Raw genomic sequence first — 19,793 nt, 5'->3', positions numbered from 1 at the left:
CAAAGACTCAATGCTGAATTCAGTTCGAAGTTTGAACCCCGTTTTCTAAAATATCAAAATTAACAAAAATTCGGGACAAAACTAAGATTTCAAGTTACATGGTGTTCAAAATAAAAATATTTATAAATTTACACAATTTTAATCTTTAATTATTTTATTCTATTGTTTTCCTGAACTCTTTTCTTTAAATTGGTTGAAATGCAGGGTGCCTCAATAAACATTGAGACTGATCGATTTTGATGAATTTGATCTCAGCGATATTTTTGTTCTCCAAAGTTACCCTATAGTTCAAAATGTGCAAAGTGAACATTTGGCACAAACGACCTCGTGTATTCTATAAAATCATATAGTATTAGATCCCCAAAGACGATTTAACCTTTAACACCCATGTTTTTTGGAACAATAGTTTTAAATAATTTTTTGTTTTGTGTTTACTACATTTTGGAACTTTTTTTCTGAAAGTCTTAAAAAAGTTCCAACTTGATTTTTTGTACAGTCGATTTAGAATGTTTGGGAGATTACTTTTAATTTTGCAAGATCAGTTTCTAATGATGTGATAGATTTTGACCTCTAAAAAGTAATATAAGAGAAAAATCTAGAAATTAAACAAAATATATTATTTATGGTAGGTTAGACAAATAATAATTTAAACGCTTTAAGGGCACTTAAACTTGTTTGACATTTTTTGTTCATCTTTAAAGGGAGTGTTCGCGAAAAATGAAAGGGGGTATAGGCTTAATGCGATAAAAAAGCGCTTTTGATCGCTACTGATCTTACTTCTATCTGTTGCGTCTATAAGGAGAAAATTGATAAAGACGTCTTATACCGAAGAGCGTAGCGCCCATACAAATTGAGGAAGTTGGAACATACGACTTAGACCGTAAAAAAATCAAATTAATATCAAACAAATCATTCAGATATTACAACGTATAGTCATCGATTATCTTTCGCCACATTTGTATATATTTAATATTTCATACTTGTTTTTTAAAATAATATTTAGCTTACAACTTGTTTCCGAACATTCCTGGAAAATATGAAAATGTCGTCTTCATTACCAAAAATCCTCGAAACAGGAATAAACGTTTTTATAAGTAACTCTCAGATCATAACAATTAAAACATATTATGAAAAATCAACTATATATAAATATGGTGAAAGATAATCAATGACTATAGGTTGTAATATCTGAATGATTTGTTTGAAATTAAATTGATTTTTTTACGGTCTAAGTCGTATGTTGCAATTTTCTCGATTTGTATGGACGCCATGTTATTCGGTATGAGACGTCTTTAACAATTTTCTCCTTATAGACGCAACAGATAGAAGTAAGATTAGTGGCGATCAAAAGCGCTTTTTTATCGCATTAAGCCTATACCCCCTTTCATTTTTCGCGAACACTCCCTTTAACCACTCGAATTTACCTTCCGGTATATACAATTTTGGACCCGATCAGTTCATTTTTTCAGTTCCATCCCCAAGTTATAAAGATAATTTATTTACAGAAGAATCGACCAAATCCGATTTTTTTTAACCATTCTATAGACACTGCAATAGTAATTTAATTATGGTTGGGTAATAATTAAGTCTGAAGTGTTTTTTTCCACACCCTTCAGATGGCGCCTTTATACACCCGAGTCACGACATGGCCAACACTTATCTTGGAAAAGTATTTAAAGAGTCAATTATACTTTATTTGTTGTATTGCAGAGACATATATAGAACTTTAACGAACTTGTGTTTAGCTTTATTCGTAAAGAAGTAACCGGCAAAACTCTTTTTTGAATGAAACCTTGCAACATTTGAATCTTCGTGTTCACTTGGATATTCATATGCAGCTTTCAGAGATTTTAAAAGAATTTTAAACAAAAAATATAATTTTTAATCGATAGTTTGTGGTCTAACATTTATTTCCGAATTTAACAATTCTATTAGAAGAATATCAATGCTTTAAACAGTTCCAAATTGTACATAAAACATTTATTTAATGACATTAATGTACTTTGTACAAATACGTTTAAGATATCTTTAAAGGTACTTAAACATAATTTCAAGTGTCCCTCCATGAGCTACATGTCCAATTTAAAACGGTATCCTTGAGAAATTCGATATTCTCTTCACTACAAGAGTCACTACGACAACAGATACTTTAAACTTTCTTAGCTATGAAAACGACATTTTTTCCTCATTGTTGATCATGTAAAGATGTAAAGGGTACCGTTGTGAATCGGAAATGTCAGTACATAATTATGATGATCACTTGAAATAGTGCATATAGTCCTTATTACTTCTTTTCTAATTTTTATTATTTTTTTTCTGAAAAAAGATTTCATTTGTCAGTCGCAAGATGAAACCAATTACAATAGAAATGCTTATCAACTTGGTTTTCGGATTTTTTCCAACATTCTTTTGATTTAGAAGGAATAGATCTTTAATAAAGAAATATCAAAAGTAATCTTATATAGAAAAATACATGAATTTTGTGATGCTTTTTTAATCTTGGCAATATAACCCTTGTAAAATAATACAAAAAATTTGTTTTTTTTTCACTAAATTACACAAAACATTTTACTTTTTACTTTTAAATTCACTAAAAATATTGCTCTTTTGTAACAAATGGTCCAATAAAGTCAAATTAATTATTAAGGATATTTAAGTTTGATTTTGGACGGGTCTTATTCATGTTGTTAAAGTCAATTGCTATTGAAGGGCAATATATAGAACACAATTCAGAAAGAACAAACTGAGGAGAACCACTGATGATCGAAAGCCTCATATCTGGGGAAGCTGATCGGTTGAGGGGGTGATTTTTTTTTTAGTACTTATTTTCAAACACAAAATACAAAATATTAATGTATGATGGTTCAGCTTAAAATAAAACACAAAAGAAAATTTATTCTGAGCCAATTGAAAATATAATGTTTGATAATTTTGTTTGATCGTTTTTGTTGCGGTTAAAAGTCAGGTTAAGGGGCAAAGTGGTGCATCTAGGACCGACTGAAGGGCAAAGTGGTGCATCTAGGACAGGCTGAAGGGCAAAGTGGTGCATCTAGGACAGACTGAAGGGCAAAGTTCATCTGTAGGACAGGCTAAAGTGTTAATCTTTAGGACAGACTAAAATGCGTTGTGTGTAGGACAGGTGCACGCTGAATATGTTGCTTTGGACCAAGTGTCGTAGCTAATACAAGCTTAGGAGGAAATTGTTGTAGTTAGGACAAGCTAAAGATCAAAGATTAAAATTCTGTCAATCTTTTTTTACTGTATTTGTCCCTCTAGAATTTGTTCTTTCAAAATGTGTCCTCACATTTCTTAATACTGATTTTACAAGAAAATACATTGAGTATACATCAATAAATTTATGTTAGACAGCTACATGATTATATAACATCAAATATAAATTTTACCATTTAACTCGTTCACATTACATCAACTTTGGCCGGTAAAAGAATTACAATTGCAACCAGGATTAGATATCTGGTTTTTATTAGAATAGAAACATAAAAAATGCAGTTAGCCCAGTCAACAGAATATCAGGGACAACAACTTTAGAGATAAACAAAACCCTGTTTTGAAACCGAGAATGCCAAAGGAACCCAACATTAATAATTATGACATCTACCGTATGTCCGTCTTAACTTTAATTAAAACCCAGTTTTATCAATGATGTAATGATAACAACAGTCTTAAGTTTCAGGCTCAAAATACATTTCAACCAACGTTCACATCTATCAACAGAGTTTTAGAATGTTTTAAAATTAATTTTATTTCTATTGCAATAGAGTTGGGTCAGTAAGCTCCAGGTTTAGAAGAAGATTGCAGAATGGACAGCTAAAATGAAAAATATCAGTTTTGCAGTAATAATAATAACACTTTTTTTGTATTTATATAAAATCTTACCTAATATCACCACAAAAACACTGGACAGTAGAATTGTTTGGCGCATTCATCATGTTTGGCGAGCTCTCAGTGGTAAATACGTCAGAATCAGCTGACGATTCAAGATGGCTGCTCACATTAAGAATTGTAGATGTTGAGGAATTAAGCAGGGATGAGATTGTTTTCATTTGAATTTTTCGTGGACTAACAAGAGTTCAATGATAAAATAGGATCTATATGCGTTATTTAGCATCAAAGAAAAAGGGGAATTGTAAGAAACAATAAAATAGCTCAACAACGAAATGATAAAATCCAGAGTGGACACTTTTAATTTAATTAATCGCTAAAAATTGCTGACTTATTTTTTGCAAGCTCCATAGGCAAAAAAATTTCTTTGAGAATTTTCATTTGAAATTTCCCTTTGCGTTGAAACTGTGTCTGCAGCAGGTTCTGATATTCTTCTACCCCGTCTAGAATAAAATGCACTGTAAATATAATTTCAAATCATCCGGTCCTTTAAAATTTATAAAATTTCTGAGAAACTATGGAAAGATAAAGCTGTAGTTTTTTCTTACAAGTTAAAAAGTGTGGAAACCTGTGAAATTTATGAGAGAAAAACAATTAAGGATACTTTTTTATATTTTGCTCAGTACATTTTTTAAGAATACCATTACGACTTTTTAGATGTAAAATTTCTTGAAACTCTGAAAAATTATTTTAATATATCGATAATTGTCGTCTTTTATTCTTACCCCAGTCTGAACATGCTTTTGAGAGATGAACCATCAGATCGTCTTCGTTCTCTGACAATCTGCCACCGACTCTTTCTTTCTTCACTTCTCTCACCCTGTCAATACAAATTCACTGCAATATACACTTTAGAACAGTATTCTAAAATTGGGCTAAACTGGTGAAGTTGTCGCTAATTTATCTTTAGATATTGGGTTACATGATACGTATAATGTTTTTGCTCACTTCCATTATGTGTAAGAACTTTAAAACCTAAGTGGCTAAAAGTTCAATCCATTTAAATAGTGGATTTTTCTATTTTTGTTCGTTGATTTTGAAAGATTTTACACGTATTTCTTTGATTTTAAGTCAAGGCGTAGTCGCCTTGTACAAACCATTGACTGTACACAAACAGTTTACACTCCAGTTTCATGGTATAGTCTGCGAGAAAAGTAAAGGATCAGATACTGGTTAATTTGAAGGGTACCTTCATGAACCTTGATATTCCACTCACGAAAACATCGTAAATCAAGTCTACAGTTGTTTTAAAGTTATACTTTTCCACCTAGAACCGGAGTACTGAAAAACAAGGATATTTTTCCAACTAACTTTACAAACTTTGAACTTTCATCTCATTAAAACTTTCTACTTGTTGATCATCATTTATTGACATTCTTCATTCATTACAGGAATTTCAAGTTTTTTTTCAAACACTGATTGAAACAAGTTTCTTTAATAACATACAGTTGAAAGAATATTTATGAGTCGCTGTCTTTGCGCCATTATAAGACAGTGCACGATCCCCCTTTTTATTGTGAGGATGCCCCCCTCTTTCTGTTTTTGTTTTGTTTTGCTTAATTGTAATTGCTGCATCAGCCCTGAACATTCTGTCTACTTGCATGTGCTTAGTCACCACTTCTGCACTTCAAGTTAGTTTCTTTTTGCAGGCGCGGGGAAGCAATAGCTTCCCTGCTATAAACCACATATTTTTACTTTCCTGTACAAGGATGGTTGCTATTCAACTCAATTCTGCTCAGGGGGAACAGAAAGGGCTCCGATCGCTAAATGGAGTGGATACAAAACCGGATTAGTATCAGAAATATTAGCTCTTTGTTATTCCTATTTTTTTGACTTAGTACCCCGGCCTTTGGTACTGTAGTTAAGAAGGAGGCTAGCTAATTGAGCACGGGGTTCAGGGCCGCTTGGTTTTCCCTCCCTATGTGTGCAGACACCTTTCTCAGCGTCCTTTTAGTTTTATTTAAAGACGAAGTTTCGTCGCGTTGGTTTGCAAGAATCCAAAACAAATAAAAAACGGGTTATTGCAAATATTTTTAAGAAATATGCTTGACCAGGTGAGAACAAATTGATATTTCACGGGGTCAAATGATAATTCATTTCAAATTGCATGATCCAAACCAATACAAGGATAATAGTCAGCGTGTCTAGTATACATAGTATGCAGTTGACCCGACACGTTTTCTGCAACAAAATTGGTCAGGCAGATTCAAGGTGTTCTTGAAGTTTGATGATTTAAATTCCTTTCAGAGTCTCTGGTTAAAATACAATTTACAATTTTTCAGTATTTAATTGTGTGGAAATTAATTATACATACATGACAACCTACAAGTTTACTTAAAGGGGGTGACCCGTGGTGTATGGTAGTTAACCCTATCCCTGCTGGGGTACTTGAAAACCAGGATACGCTGGGGGGGGTCAATTTGACCCCCCCCTCTAAATCCCATGTTTTATGACCAAATATGACAAATGATACGTCATTAGAAAGCTCTTGTGCTCTACTTTTAGAATCTGCAAAAAAAAATGCAAATTTGCGAAAATTGAATTTTTTATCGCAAAATCCAGTTTTATAGTAAAAATGTTTGCAAAAAAAAATTTGTCCAAAAAATGAAAAATTATACATTTTTGAAAAGCCCTTGACCATGCCATTTCAAATATGCAAAAATATTTGCAAAATTTAAAAAAAACCTGATTTTTAATCAAGAAAAACTAAAAATGTGCAAATTTCCTTTGACAGGTTGTTTGCAAAAATTTGCAATTTTTTTCGCAAAACTTGTGCAATCCGTTTCCTTTTGTCATAGGCTTTCCAAAAATCAATTTAATTTCAAACAAATCAAATTCAAAACAAAATAGTTAAAAAATATTTTAAAATATAAACTATATATAAATGTGGCGAAAGATAATCAATGACTACAGGTTGTAATATCTGAATGATTTGTTTGAAATTAAATTGATTTTTTACGGTCTAAGTCGTATGTTGCAATTTTCTGAATTTGTATGGGCGCTAAGTTATTCGGTATGAGACCTTTTTAACAATTTTCTCCTTATAGACGCAACAGATAGAAGTAAGATTAGTAGCGATCAAAAGCGCTTTTTTATCGCATTAAGCCTATACCCCCTTTCATTTTTCGCGAACACTCCCTTTAGCACCGTTTCAGGATTGAAAGAAATTTTGAATAACTAAATTTCAAATTTTATAAAACTTTTAAACTACAGGACATCAAAGTAATATAATTTTTAAAATATATTTTGTTGGAACAAATTCACTTCTGGAGGAAAAAACAAGGTAGGTACATATTATTCATTTCAAAGATAAAAAACTTTTAAATTCAAAGATGAAACATTTTTTAAAAAGTTTTGAATTTAGTTAACTACCTGGGGGTCTTTCACTCTGGCTCCACCTTCGTAAAATAAAAAAAAAATAATAAATATTAAAGAATTTTAAGGTTTTCAACAAATTGAAAAGTTGAAATTTATGTTTATGTTTTTTCGGAAATCATAATTTAATTTTAAAGTAATTTTTCTAAGCTACTGCTAATTAGAAAAAAACTGTAATTTTTTTAATAGCCCACCTAAAATCGAAACATCCAAACTCATTTGTCTTTCTGTCTTTTGTCTAGTTGGAAATATTTTTAAAAAATTGAATTGAAGACATCCTAAATTTAAAAATATTTTTAAGTCTTTTGAGAAATGTCTGTTACAATATTGTATGTTTGTTAAAACTTAATTCAAAATATCTGCCACAAAAAATTATACTGAATTCTTAAAATTTAGAAAATTAGAATAAATCCAAATTTTCCAATTTCCTTATTGACCGCTCAGACTCATCACTTGGGAACTTTCTGGCAAAAACATTTAAAATAAATTTTAATTAATCAGATAATCGGGCCAATGTATAAGAAATCTAAAATTCATGAAAAGAAGAAAGTTGCCATCAAGACAACACCTTATTAAGAAGGGGTGGGGGGGTATCATTCCTATTTTATAGCCCTGTATATATAGTACTCTTCAACTTTTTAAGACAAAATTCCAGATGAATTTTGAGAAGAAAAGTTTAAATTATATTGAGAGATAAGGCATATGTTTTTTTCGAAATTTTTAGAAATAACTATGGAAATTTTTTTTTTTAGAAATAACATCAACAAATTAAGCCATTTTGAAATGAGTACGATTTTGCTAAAATTACGAACAGAGTGTTGGGAATATTTTACATATGCTTTTTAACATTCTGTTTGTCATTTTAAACAAAATGTTTCTAATTTCAAAATGCTTTTTGCATGTTTAATAGTACAAACAAATGTTGGGTTCCTTCTTACGGTGCAGTCTTGTGTAGGAAGGGTCTGTCTGACAGATGTAAATAGAACTACTGAAATTCAGAATTGCTTCCAATTAATAATCTTCTTTTAAAAGTTGCCTTATTTGTGCTCTTTGTTTGTGAGCAGCATCTTCAGATGTTACACTGCTTTGTTTGCTGCTACTGCTTCTCTTAATGCTGCTCTTGCTGTTGCTGCTGGTGTATTTTATGCTACCTGTTCTACAGCTTATACCGTTCTCATCAACTCTAATTCAAATTCAAATTCATTTTTTCTAATATTTGTAATAAACGAATTTAAAACTCAATGGCAAATAAATTAATGAAATAATAAATCTATTATAATTGATGAAAAATTCATAAATGAACATAATGATTTTACAATGAAAACAAGAAATGAGCAAGTTCCTGAGATTTGTTAAAAAATCTGCCACTTCCTGTACCTCCTCTTCCCTTAGATAGATAAATTATAGGGTAATTTTGCACGAAATGACTTTTGCGAATGATTGCGCAAATTGTTGTTTTTTCGTGCAAAACTGATGCGCAAAGAAAGAAAAATTTTGCTTTTCGTTCCGCAAAAATTGTGTAAAAGTTTTACGAATAGATACCCTAAATATAATGCGAAACTCAAGTTTTGCGCAATTCCGCAACTAGAGTTTTGCGCAATTCCACAATTTCGTAAAAATCAAAGGGTTGGTGACGGTGTGTGTTTCTTAGAATTCAATTCTGGAAAAATCTTGTTTTGGAATGTCTTCGTATTGGGCACTTTTACATAATTGACCAATGACAGTTATGAAGACTTCAGATCTCACAATTTTCTCGACAATTTTAGTTTTGGACATGCATATTTCCTAAAAGTGAATTCTTCAGGCATTGGTTACTTTCTTGCATTATTTTATATGAGATTAAAAAAATTTCAGAAATTTGATTAAACAAATTTAAGAATATAGTTCATACTTGATAAGGCAAAGCTTTTAAGGGTCACTTAAAATTATTTAATAGGATTAAAATATTGCACACTCTCTAATTTCTATTTTATTAATTTTGGTCCCTTAATTTAAACTTTTTGTAACTGGAAGTAACCAATTGAGTGTAATATAATCGTTATCATACTCGTATGTTAATATTTTTTTATGTATGGAATAAATCTTCAGTTGTTTAATTCTAAGCTTAGAATATCAATTTTTGACAATTTGCCTAAAAAGTTACATTTTGCGTAAAACTTGCGGTTTTGCGCAAATTGCGCCAAAAATTCCGCAAAACTAAAATTTTGTTTTATGCGCAACTTTCGCAAAAAATATTTCCGGTTTTGAGCAAATTGTGCAAAAAAATAGCGCAAAACTCATTGCGTTTCATGCACAAAAATAGCTCAAAAGTTCACAAAAAAAAATTGGCACGAAAAATTTTGCACAAAAGATTTAGCCATTTCGTGGAAACTCTAATTATATTTGAGATACGAAAATGAAAATGATAAATGTCAGTCTTTTCAAGGCCTCTCACTTTAATAATTAGAGTGCAAGGGAGATTTTTTTTTAAATGGTACAATGGAAAAGGAAAAATATATAATTTTCTTTATTTTTACAGATATTAGACCTTTTATATCTATTTTCAAGGGCTAATAACTGACCGGATTTTTAAACGTTCCCTAAATTTTTGTTATTGCTAAATTTGTTTCCAATTATGAAGCTAAAGTTCTCGAGTTTATCAGTTTTTAAGTTATGGTTAAAATCCCACATAGGGGGGGGGGGTGTAATCTGGTCCAACCCCCTTCCCCCTCTGGGATGGGATAACGATTCTTTCAGTTTGTCAAAGGATTTTCTGTTAATATCCTAAATGTTCTGTTAAAATGGAACCTTGTGTAGTTCTACTTTTACTTCCTTTTACCCTTTTAACTCGAGACATTCCCCCTCCTCTTCTCTTTTAACCGATGTAAAATCCAAAACTTTATTAAATATTTATTGATATTTTGAAAAACCTTTACATCAAATATTTCAACATAAAGGCTAAGGAGTATAAAAAATGAAAATTCAAGCTATCAATGTTGAATGCAAAAGGAACACATTTAAAAGTTTTACATATCACCTATCAATCTGTCTTCCCGAATACAGTCATTTATGATGATAATTATGGTTTCCAATGGGAATTCCGTTGCAGGCAACTGTGCGGAATTGCGAGCAACCGTTCTCGTATTGTGTGGAATTGTGTGGAATTGCGCGTAAATAACATGGCTGCAATTGCATTGGAAACCCTAATGATAATAGAAAAAAACTGCAATACAATTACAGTTCTGAATTGAAGTAAGGGATTCACAATGAAAAAACAATCAGTAAATTGATTTTATTTTATGCTTGTTTTATAGAACAAATCACATTTTGTTCAAAAAATAAATTCAAATTCAATTTTGAAAAAATTTGTTAAATGCCTGTAAAGTTAATAAAATACTGTTTTAAAAATAGAAATTGTTTGAGTTAAATTTTCCTAATTAAAAATATAAAGATATTAAAAGATTCTCTCTGAAGGTTTTAATCATGCAATTCCTTGCTTAAATTGCTTATGTAGAGTTAAACAAAAATTTTGATGTTTCATGTAAATCTTATATTAAAAAAGATACTAAATATTGGATATTGTTTAAATGTCAGGGATCATGTACATATCTATAGATTTCACCATTCCACACAATGTTTTTTTTTACTCTTGGGAAACTGTGAATTTGTTTCCACACCACAGTTTTTGTGTCTTCAATGTCCACGTAATGTCTACGTAAGTCTCTCTTAAAAATACTTTCTCATGGGGTTTTCTAATTATTCATTCTAGTTATTATTACATCTTTCATAGCGTATTAAAATAAGAATCTCTAAATTTTTTGAATGAATAAAACTGTTGGAATTGGGTTTCTTAAATGAAAATGATTTCTCTACCTGGTTTGATGTCCTGTATCATCCCTAGTTGATCTTCCTTCCCTTGTTGAAGATGACCTCCCTGAAACCTCTTTAGAAGAGGATGACTTACTTATCTCTTCTTTTGTAGAAGATGACCTTCCAGAATCATCTCTTGTTGAAAATGACCGACCTGCATCCTCTCTTGTTGAAGATGACCTAACTACATCCTCTCTTGTTAAAGATGACCTCCCAGAATCCTCTCTAGTTGAAGATGACCTCCCTACATCCTCTCTTTTTAAGGATGACCTATCAGAATCCTCTCTTACTGAAGATGACCTCCCTGCCCCAGAGGCTGACCTTCTCAGCTCAACTGAACTACCTACATAAATTAATTTTATTTGTTAACCTTCGGATTTTTGAAAACAAAAGTTTCCTAAGCGTCTGATTGTTAATTTTAAGTGGTGCAATTTTCAAAACTTGTTCTTACTTCTATGTAGTAAAACAAACTTTTTGGCTTGCAGGTGGTCCAAAATATTACTATAAGAGGTTTAAGATTTATTTTTATTGAGTCAAACATTAGCTCAACCAATTTCAAAGTGGTTTAAATAAAGACCTAAGACCTAGATTTACACTTTAAAAAAACTATTTCCAGGTGGTTCAAAACTGTCCCAGTTAGAGTCCCAACCACAAAACTAATCAACTCCCCAGTAAAGCAACTAGCTGCCAGTGGTAACATATTTTTCGGGAACGCTCTCTTTGAAACCTTTATGGTAACAAGAAGTTAACAAGAAAAGAAAAAAAAAGATTTATTTTCAATTTTCTAAGAAATTTCCCCGGGTTTCAACCTTTACTGTTCAATATTAAAACTGCACTCCACTACTTGCAATTTGCAAGTGATCAAAAGATATCCAGAAATGCAAATTTTACAGATATTTTGCTAAATTAGATCTGGCCTGGAAAAAAAACTGTTTGTTATTTTTAAGGTTCTGTTTTGACACATCTATTCCTTTTTTAAGTATATATAAAATAGCTGGATTACCTGGTGTTTTAAAGTTTCTATTAATATTATTGCCTGTGAAATTTTACAACAAAAAAATAGCCTCTGTAACTCCCACAAGTTATTGAAGATGACCTCCCTGCCCCAGAGGCTGGCCTTCTCAGCTCAACCCAACTACCATACATAAGTTCCCTCCCAAAAATGTCAGCAAATTTTTTAAAAAGCCCCCAAAAAACATAAATTTGCAGTCTGAATATTACAAAAAACTTAACTTATGTTTGTTATATCAAACTAATAAAAACATTTGAGTGCACTAACATTTTATGAAAGTTATGAACTGAATAATAATTAGCTGATATTAACATTTTTTTGTAACTAACATTTTGTTATGAAGTTATAATAAAATGTTATTAATTTCTAAGAAAAACTATATTAGTCGTTTTACCTGTTTCTGAAATGGCTCTTGATTTTTTTCTACTCAAAGTATCGTCTTCAAAAAATATCATAAGTTGTAAAAATTTTAATATTTTCATTATTAGATCAAAATCTTAAATTGTACAGAGTACGGAACTTTTGGGTGGATTTTGTTTATCTTGAAGGCTTAATTTTGATATTCAATGTTGTCACGGGATATCAAGGAGGAATTAGATTAATTCATAGATCAATCCTTTATCGCAAGATTTACAACCATAAAGATAGATTGCGCATAAGACGACATTTTTCATCTTGAAAGATATAAATGTACAGAGATTTTTAAAGATATTCCTATTATATAAATTACCTAGGTCAGTTGTGAACATTGGCAGTACTTATGTCATTGAGTACTTGTGGTGTACATGAGTTCTGTAGAGAGAAATTTAAGTTAGTTTAGTCCTTCTCATGTCCCTCTTCAGATCTCGTCAATATGATATATTGCTCAGTGAAATATTGTTGTTCAAATAGTTCCATTCCCAGAGTTATTTTACACTCTTTTATGAAATTCATTAAAATACCAAACCACCCCGCTTATCATTGAAGTACACTTTGACCCCTAGAAGTATGAGTTCGCGGACTGTACAATTCTTGGTGATTTTGCGCACATATGCTATCTATGTTTATTTATTTATCTATGTTTACAACACAAAAGTTATGATTTCAGGGTATTTGTTATATGTTATAAAGTATTATAAAGTTATTATAAATTAACATATTACAAATTTTCTTATTAAGATACCTAAGCAACCTTTGAAATTTGAAACTATAAATTTTACTGGTTTAAATAGTCAAAGATGTATTAAGGTACACAGATGTAAAATTAAGACTAAAAAAAAATAAAATACCTTTTAAAAAGATGTCTTTTTTCTTTAACATTTTCTTTTTCATTGACAAAGCGTCATAACGTAATAAAAAGGTTTCTAAAAATTGTTCTTGCTGTTTAAAGGAATGATACAAATTTATTGTCAACGTTAAATCGTCTAAAAACTACTATTCTTCGTCTGACAACCTATATTTAGCATATTCTAAATATTTATCAATTGATAAATTATGAATTGCTAACAAAATAATAGAAACCATAATGCCCCTATCCATGAATTCCTCATCTGTTATGTACAGATGATATTTAGCTATTCATATCAAAATAATAATCAAGAATTAGAATAATATATTTATTAATAGTAAACAGTATATGTAATATGTTTAAATTACTCAGAAACCTGATTTAATGAATTGCACGAAGTAGTTGAATTTCGCAGATGAGTTGAACCACTTCTGTTGTAAATTGGTTCAAGTGGTTCACCGACTCAGGGTTTTTTAATTGCTCCCAGGGTTTTGAAGGGCTCCCAGGATTTTGAAGTTGCTCCCAGGGTTTTGGAGTAAAAGGTGGAATTTTTTCGACCTTTTATGAAAAGTCCTTAAAAAGGGTACTTTAAAACCAGAAATGGAAATAAAGGCTCTGTTTCTCCTTTTTTACTGAATTTTTTCAGATATTTTCAGGGGGAAAAATCGCAATTTAGTCCAAATAGCCTGTGGCGATCATATAGTTTTGATAAGTATAACTGACGACATTTGATTTAGCTTGTACATTTAACATTATTGGTAAATCTAAACAAATAACTTTTATTTTATCTTTTATAATCTTTGATTTAAGCAATTCTTTTTTTGAAGTTCAAATTGAATTTAAAAAATTTGTATTTATTATTTAAATTTCAACATTTTTCAACAAAAGGTATTGTTTAAATCAAAGATTACAACAAAACGAACCAAGTTTACTCCAGAAATATTTCTCCAAATAGCTTCCTTTCTGCGAAAGAAATGTTTAAAGTTTTAATATCAATCTTATAAACCGCTTTATGAGTCCATATATGTTTCTAATCATGACAACCAATGAACAACTCTAATCTTTAGTAAAATTCTTATGCCACTACGTCAAAAAAAATTGTTAAAAGTTTTCATCACTCATAAAAACCAAGATTTAAAAAAGGCTGTGCTGTATGATGGAGGCTCGTTTACTGCATAGCAGAGGCATGGTCTGCATAGCGTAGGGTTTGTCTGCATAGTGGAGACTCGGTCTGCCTAGCAAAACTGGGAGGCTCGATGTCTGCATAGCAGAGGCTCATGGCGTCCAGGGGTTCCCTCCCTAATAACGGAGGCACAGTCTGCATAGCGTTGAGGCTTGGTCTGCATAGTGGAGGCTCGGTCTGCCTAGCAAATCTGGGAGGCTTGTGTCTTTATAGCAGAGGCTTATGGCGTCCGGGGGTTCCCTCCGTCGTACAACATGTACTGTACTTGCATTCAGTTATATTGTTCAGTTTGGACTACCCAACTGAAGATTCGACCCAACACGTATTATGCAACAAATGTAGCCTGGCAAAATCACAGTGCACCCTAGTCTGTAGTAGTTCAACTGTTTCATTTTATGTTGTTAAATGAAAATAATAGTAGACATGAGCGCGTTCGTTTTTTTATTCGTTCGTTCATCATTTGTTAACTACTTTTTTATTCAGTCCTTCAGAAAAATTAGATTATTAATTTTCAGTAATACCGTTTATTCTCCATCCATTTTGTTAGTTTTCTAACTGAAAGATCGTTTTATTAGATCGTCTGTCCAGTGAGATTGTTCATGCAGTAAAATCGTTTGTTTAATAAAATCATTGGTTTTGTAAAAAACCAAATTTTTTTTCAGAAGTTCGTTTAAAAAAATCGTTCGTTCAGTAAAAAACGATTGTTTTTTTTGTTCAGGTTTCGTCCAAACAAACGACTTAGAAATCTCATTAAAGAGACTGTTAAGGCAAATGAAAAAGGGTATAAGGTTGTGTTTTTGCTGAATCTGATTTGTTTCTTATACCAACTCTCATATATTTAAGTTTTGGTAAAACTTTAAAACAGTTTTATATCAATTTCTCGCGACAGAAACATCAGAAAGCATGATCGTGTAGGTCTCGATCAATACTTAAAATTGTTAGGTTTCAGTCTATATCCCCTCTCATTTTTCCTTAACAGTCCCTTTAACGGGTTGACTGATCCATAAAAGAAGAACTTTCTGACAAATGTACGTACGCGCCGCGTTATCTCTTGTCCAAACATTTATTCTATTTCCAAAGTTGTGTAATAAAGTGTAGAGTACACCCTCTCTGCTGATTAGATAAAAGAGAAAACTTTTTAAAAGTTGACAAAAACCTTCATAAGGGGGAGAAAGGGCTCAGGAGGGGGATAACTCTCCCACCCCTCCTACTAAGCTTTATGATTTATACATTTTTATGCTCTTATATCTACCAGTTATAATTTTGATGTAGCTGGATAATTATTGATTACAATTAGGGTTGGTAACGTTTTGATTTTTGAAAAAAACGATCGTTTCGTTAAGAAAACGTCGAGGAAAATCGAAAAACGAAACGATCGTTTTTAAAAACGATCGTTTTTTTAAAAAGTTCGTTTTTTAAAAACTGTCGTTTTTTAAACGATCGTTATAAAAAACGTATCGTTTTTAAAAATGATCGTTTAACGAAGCAAAAAACGATCGTTAAACGATCGTTTTCAAAAACGATTACCAACCCTAATTACAATAAAACAAATTCTAATGGAGGAAGACTAGTTAAAGTATAATTCATACATTTTTGTGATTTTTTTCAATTTCAGACAACTTTAAGATCCATTAACATTTTATACACTTTCAGAGAACTATAATTGAAGGATTAACTGATTACAACTTTTTTGAAAAAGTTAAGAACCCATTTTTCCCCATACAAACGTTTTTCTGTATATCAGAAAAATCTTAATTTATACTTAAAAGACTGTCGTGTAAAATAATGTATGTCTAGCAGGGGGGTCAATATAATTCCTTTTTCAATCCCATTTGGGATTGACAAATTTGAAAGAAATGGGGGCAAATTTTTTTAAATGATAATTTTTAAAAAAATTGGGGGCATTTTTTTTTAAATGGGGGCAAAAAATTATTTTGGGATCGAGAAATTAAGCTTTTTTGGGAATTATATTGACCCCTGGTGTCTAGATATTAAAAGTGCCATGTCCGATTTACAACCGTACCTTTACACCATGCACAGGATGTCCCAATAAACATGGGAATTCAGTGACGAATTCGATGTCATCTTTTCAAATAATTTTTTGATTTAGTAAAGTGATACCTCCTGAGAAAGCTGTAATCTGTAAGTGTTTCGTCTGCTAAGTTCACATATTGTTTGTTTATGTTCTGACTGCATACGGTTGTACTTAGTAAAAACAGAAAATTGCAGTATACAAACAGAGTAAACTTGTCCTTCTTCACTGTTCATTTCGTGGAGACATTATAGACACATATTCACAGTCTTTTACCCTTTTCATAAAATAAACTCTAGCAGACATAATAATATTATGGCTTTTGAAATTAGGTATTACAATGCTAATTCATAAAAAAGACGATATCGAAATCGTCACTGAATTCCCATGCTTTTTTGTTAATTGAGCCAACACTTTTTGCTCCGTTTTCTCCAAACTCAATGAACATTGAACAAGGATTCAACTCAGTTTGTTGTAAAATAATTAAACTGTAATTCATAATTTATGCCAACATTATTGATAATATTTAATATTTTCAGCGAAATAATTAATTTTTAGATCAAATTTAAAATTTACTATATTTTTGCCTAATGCTGAGTCAAGGGTTTGCTGTTTCCGAAGAAGTCTTCTTTCCAGTTTCATATCTGACATTTTACCTGCAAAGTTGAAAGTAGTCATTAAAAAATTCAGCATTGATAGAAACTTATTTATGATTTTTTATGAGAAGAGAATTACCATAACCTCAAAAACCAAGTAATCAAAAGTGGAAAGTAAAATAGGAGGAAGAAAGAACAAAGTAAAAAAAAACGAGCAAAGAATGAGGAAGAAAGAGTAAAGAAGGAGGAAGAAAGAGTAAAGAGTAAAAAGAAACGAGTAAAGAAGGAGGATGTTAGAGTAAAGTAGGATAAAGAAAGAGTAAAGTAGAAAAAACGAGTAAAGAATGAGAAAGAAAGAGTAAAAGTAGAAACAAACGAGTAAAGAAGGAGGAAGAAAGAGTAAAAAAGGATGAGGAAAGAGAAAAGTAGAAAAAAACGTGTAATGATGAAGGAAGAAAGAGTAAAGAAGGAGGAAGAAAGAGTAAAGATGGAAGAAAAATCAAAGAAGGTATAATGGAAGAGGAAAGAAGAAATATTGAGCAAGAAAGAGTAAAGAAGGAGGAAGAAAGAGGAAAGAGGGAAGAAAGAGTAAAGAAGGAAGAGGAAAGAAGAAAGAAAGAAGGAAGAAAGAGGAAAGAAGGAAGAAAGAGTAAAGAATGATGAGGTAAGAAAAAAGAAAGAAGGAAGAAAGAGGGAAGAAGGAAGAATGAAAAAGGAAAAAAGGAGGAAGGAGAAAGAATGAAAAAAGAAGGAGGAAAGAAGAAAGAACGAAAAAGGAAAAAGGGAAAAAGTAGGAAACAAGGAAGAATGAAAATGGAAACAACGAAGTGATAATTAGGAAAAAAGACAAATGAAAGCGGTAAAAAGGAAAAAGGAAGAATGGGTGAGGAAGGAAGGAAGAAAAAGGACGAATGAAGAAATATGAAAGACGTATGTTTTTTAAAAGCTTGCAGCCCTAGCTGCTAAGCGTTTACTTTTTTGAGGTTTTTCTCAAATTTGAATACTTGGTTATTGAGGTTATGGTATAGCTATTTTATGATTTAAACTAAGAGTGCCCGGGATTGATAAATAATAATTAATAGTCATAGTTACTCCCACCGTTTACCCACGCTTGCTTGTCTATAGGTTCCATATTATATATATTTATATCTATATATAAATTTGGCTTGTCTGTCTGTTTGTTCGTTTGTTTGTTTGTATCCAATAAACGTCGAAACGGCTGAACCGATTTGGCCCATTTTTTTGTGGGACATCTAGGGACCCCAGGGAAGGTTTGTGAATGATCAAAATTTCAAATATTTGTCTCCATCAAAATTCGATCTTCATTAAATCTTTGAAAATTTTGAAAATCCACGAAATTTTTTGTGAAAGTCCGAAAATTATTTTTGTTTTGTTTTACGATGTACACAAAGAGAACATGTTCACAATTAATTTAGAAGATGGGTGCGAAGCGCCCTCTAGGGCTAGTATATATATATATATATATATGTGTATAGTGAGCGAAGAGCATAAAATAAATGTTGACATAAATTTTCTTGTCAAAAAATTTGAAATTTCCTCACGATGAAGAATTTGTTGAATTTATACATTTGGAAAAGATGATCAAAACCTTGTCATTATTTCTTTATCAGCTATATGTATTTTAACTATACTCCCTGTCTACTCCCCGTATTTCTACTCCCTGTATGTCTACTTGCTGTATTTCTACTCCCTGTATTTCTACTCTCCGTATATTACTCCTGTATTTCTACTCCCTTTTTTCTACTCCCTGTATTTAGAATCCCTATATTTCTACTCCCTGTATTTATACTTAGTGTATTTATACTCCCAGTGTTTCTACTCCCTGTATTTCTACTCCAAGTATTTATAATCCATGTATTTCTACTCCCTGTATTTCACCTCCCTGTATTTCTACTTTCTATATTTCTTCTCACTGTTTTTTACTCCTTGTATTTCAGCATTCTGTATTTTTACTCCCTGTATGTCAACTCCCTGTATTTCTACCTTCTGTGTATGCCAGGATGATTTATATTCTGAAAGCTAAATCTGAGACCTTTCCAAAACTCTTTAGTTGGCACACAGTCTAACAATTGTTGATTCATAATATATTAACCTTGATCCTTAGGATATTCAGATCAAGATCAAGATTAAGATTATGATTTAGATCAAGATTAATCTTAAGGTCAACATAAAGGTTAAATTTATATCAAGATTAAGTTTAAATTAAGCTAAGATCAATTTTAAAATAGGATCAAGAATAAGATTAAGTTTGTTATTACGATTAAGATTAATATTTAGCTTATGATTAGTATTAAGATTAAGATTAAGATTAAGAGTATAAGATCAAGACCAATATTTTGGGATCAAGATATGATTGATCTTTATTATTTCATCTGAAAAAGATAAGGATTTTCGCTAGAATGTTCACTGTTCAGACCATTTTACTTGATTCTATGTTAACTTTATTTCAAAGTTCAATGGAACTTAAATCTAATATTTGAATGAATTTTCATTTCAATTGTAATATATTGTGGACACTGGACATTCTACTTTTAAAGAATGCCAGCTTACTTTAA

The 19,793-nt window shown here is 31.2% G+C and overlaps 1 protein-coding gene across 1 annotated transcript; it reads right to left on the bottom strand.

The window, feature by feature from the left end:
- Positions 1-1,906: 1,906 nt before the first annotated feature.
- Positions 1,907-17,411, bottom strand: LOC111711715 (putative surface cell antigen sca2). The gene is made up of 12 exons (XM_023486135.1): positions 17,209-17,411; positions 12,534-12,578; positions 11,131-11,470; positions 8,621-8,665; positions 8,315-8,461; positions 7,707-7,742; positions 7,473-7,516; positions 7,276-7,301; positions 4,629-4,723; positions 4,296-4,346; positions 3,898-4,080; positions 1,907-3,828 (listed from the first exon to the last, which is right to left on the bottom strand). The coding sequence occupies exons 1-12, from the start codon at positions 17,312-17,314 to the stop codon at positions 3,768-3,770; spliced, it is 1,179 nt and encodes a 392-aa protein (XP_023341903.1). The 5' UTR covers positions 17,315-17,411; the 3' UTR covers positions 1,907-3,767.
- Between the last annotated feature and the right edge of the window lie 2,382 nt (positions 17,412-19,793).

The sequence above is a fragment of the Eurytemora carolleeae genome, unplaced genomic scaffold, assembly GCF_000591075.1.
Source record: "Eurytemora carolleeae unplaced genomic scaffold, Eaff_2.0 scaffold1199, whole genome shotgun sequence".
NCBI lineage: Eukaryota > Metazoa > Arthropoda > Copepoda > Calanoida > Temoridae > Eurytemora > Eurytemora carolleeae.
The sequence above is the reverse complement of the archived record's forward strand: the minus strand, read 5'-3'. Positions and strand labels throughout refer to the sequence as shown.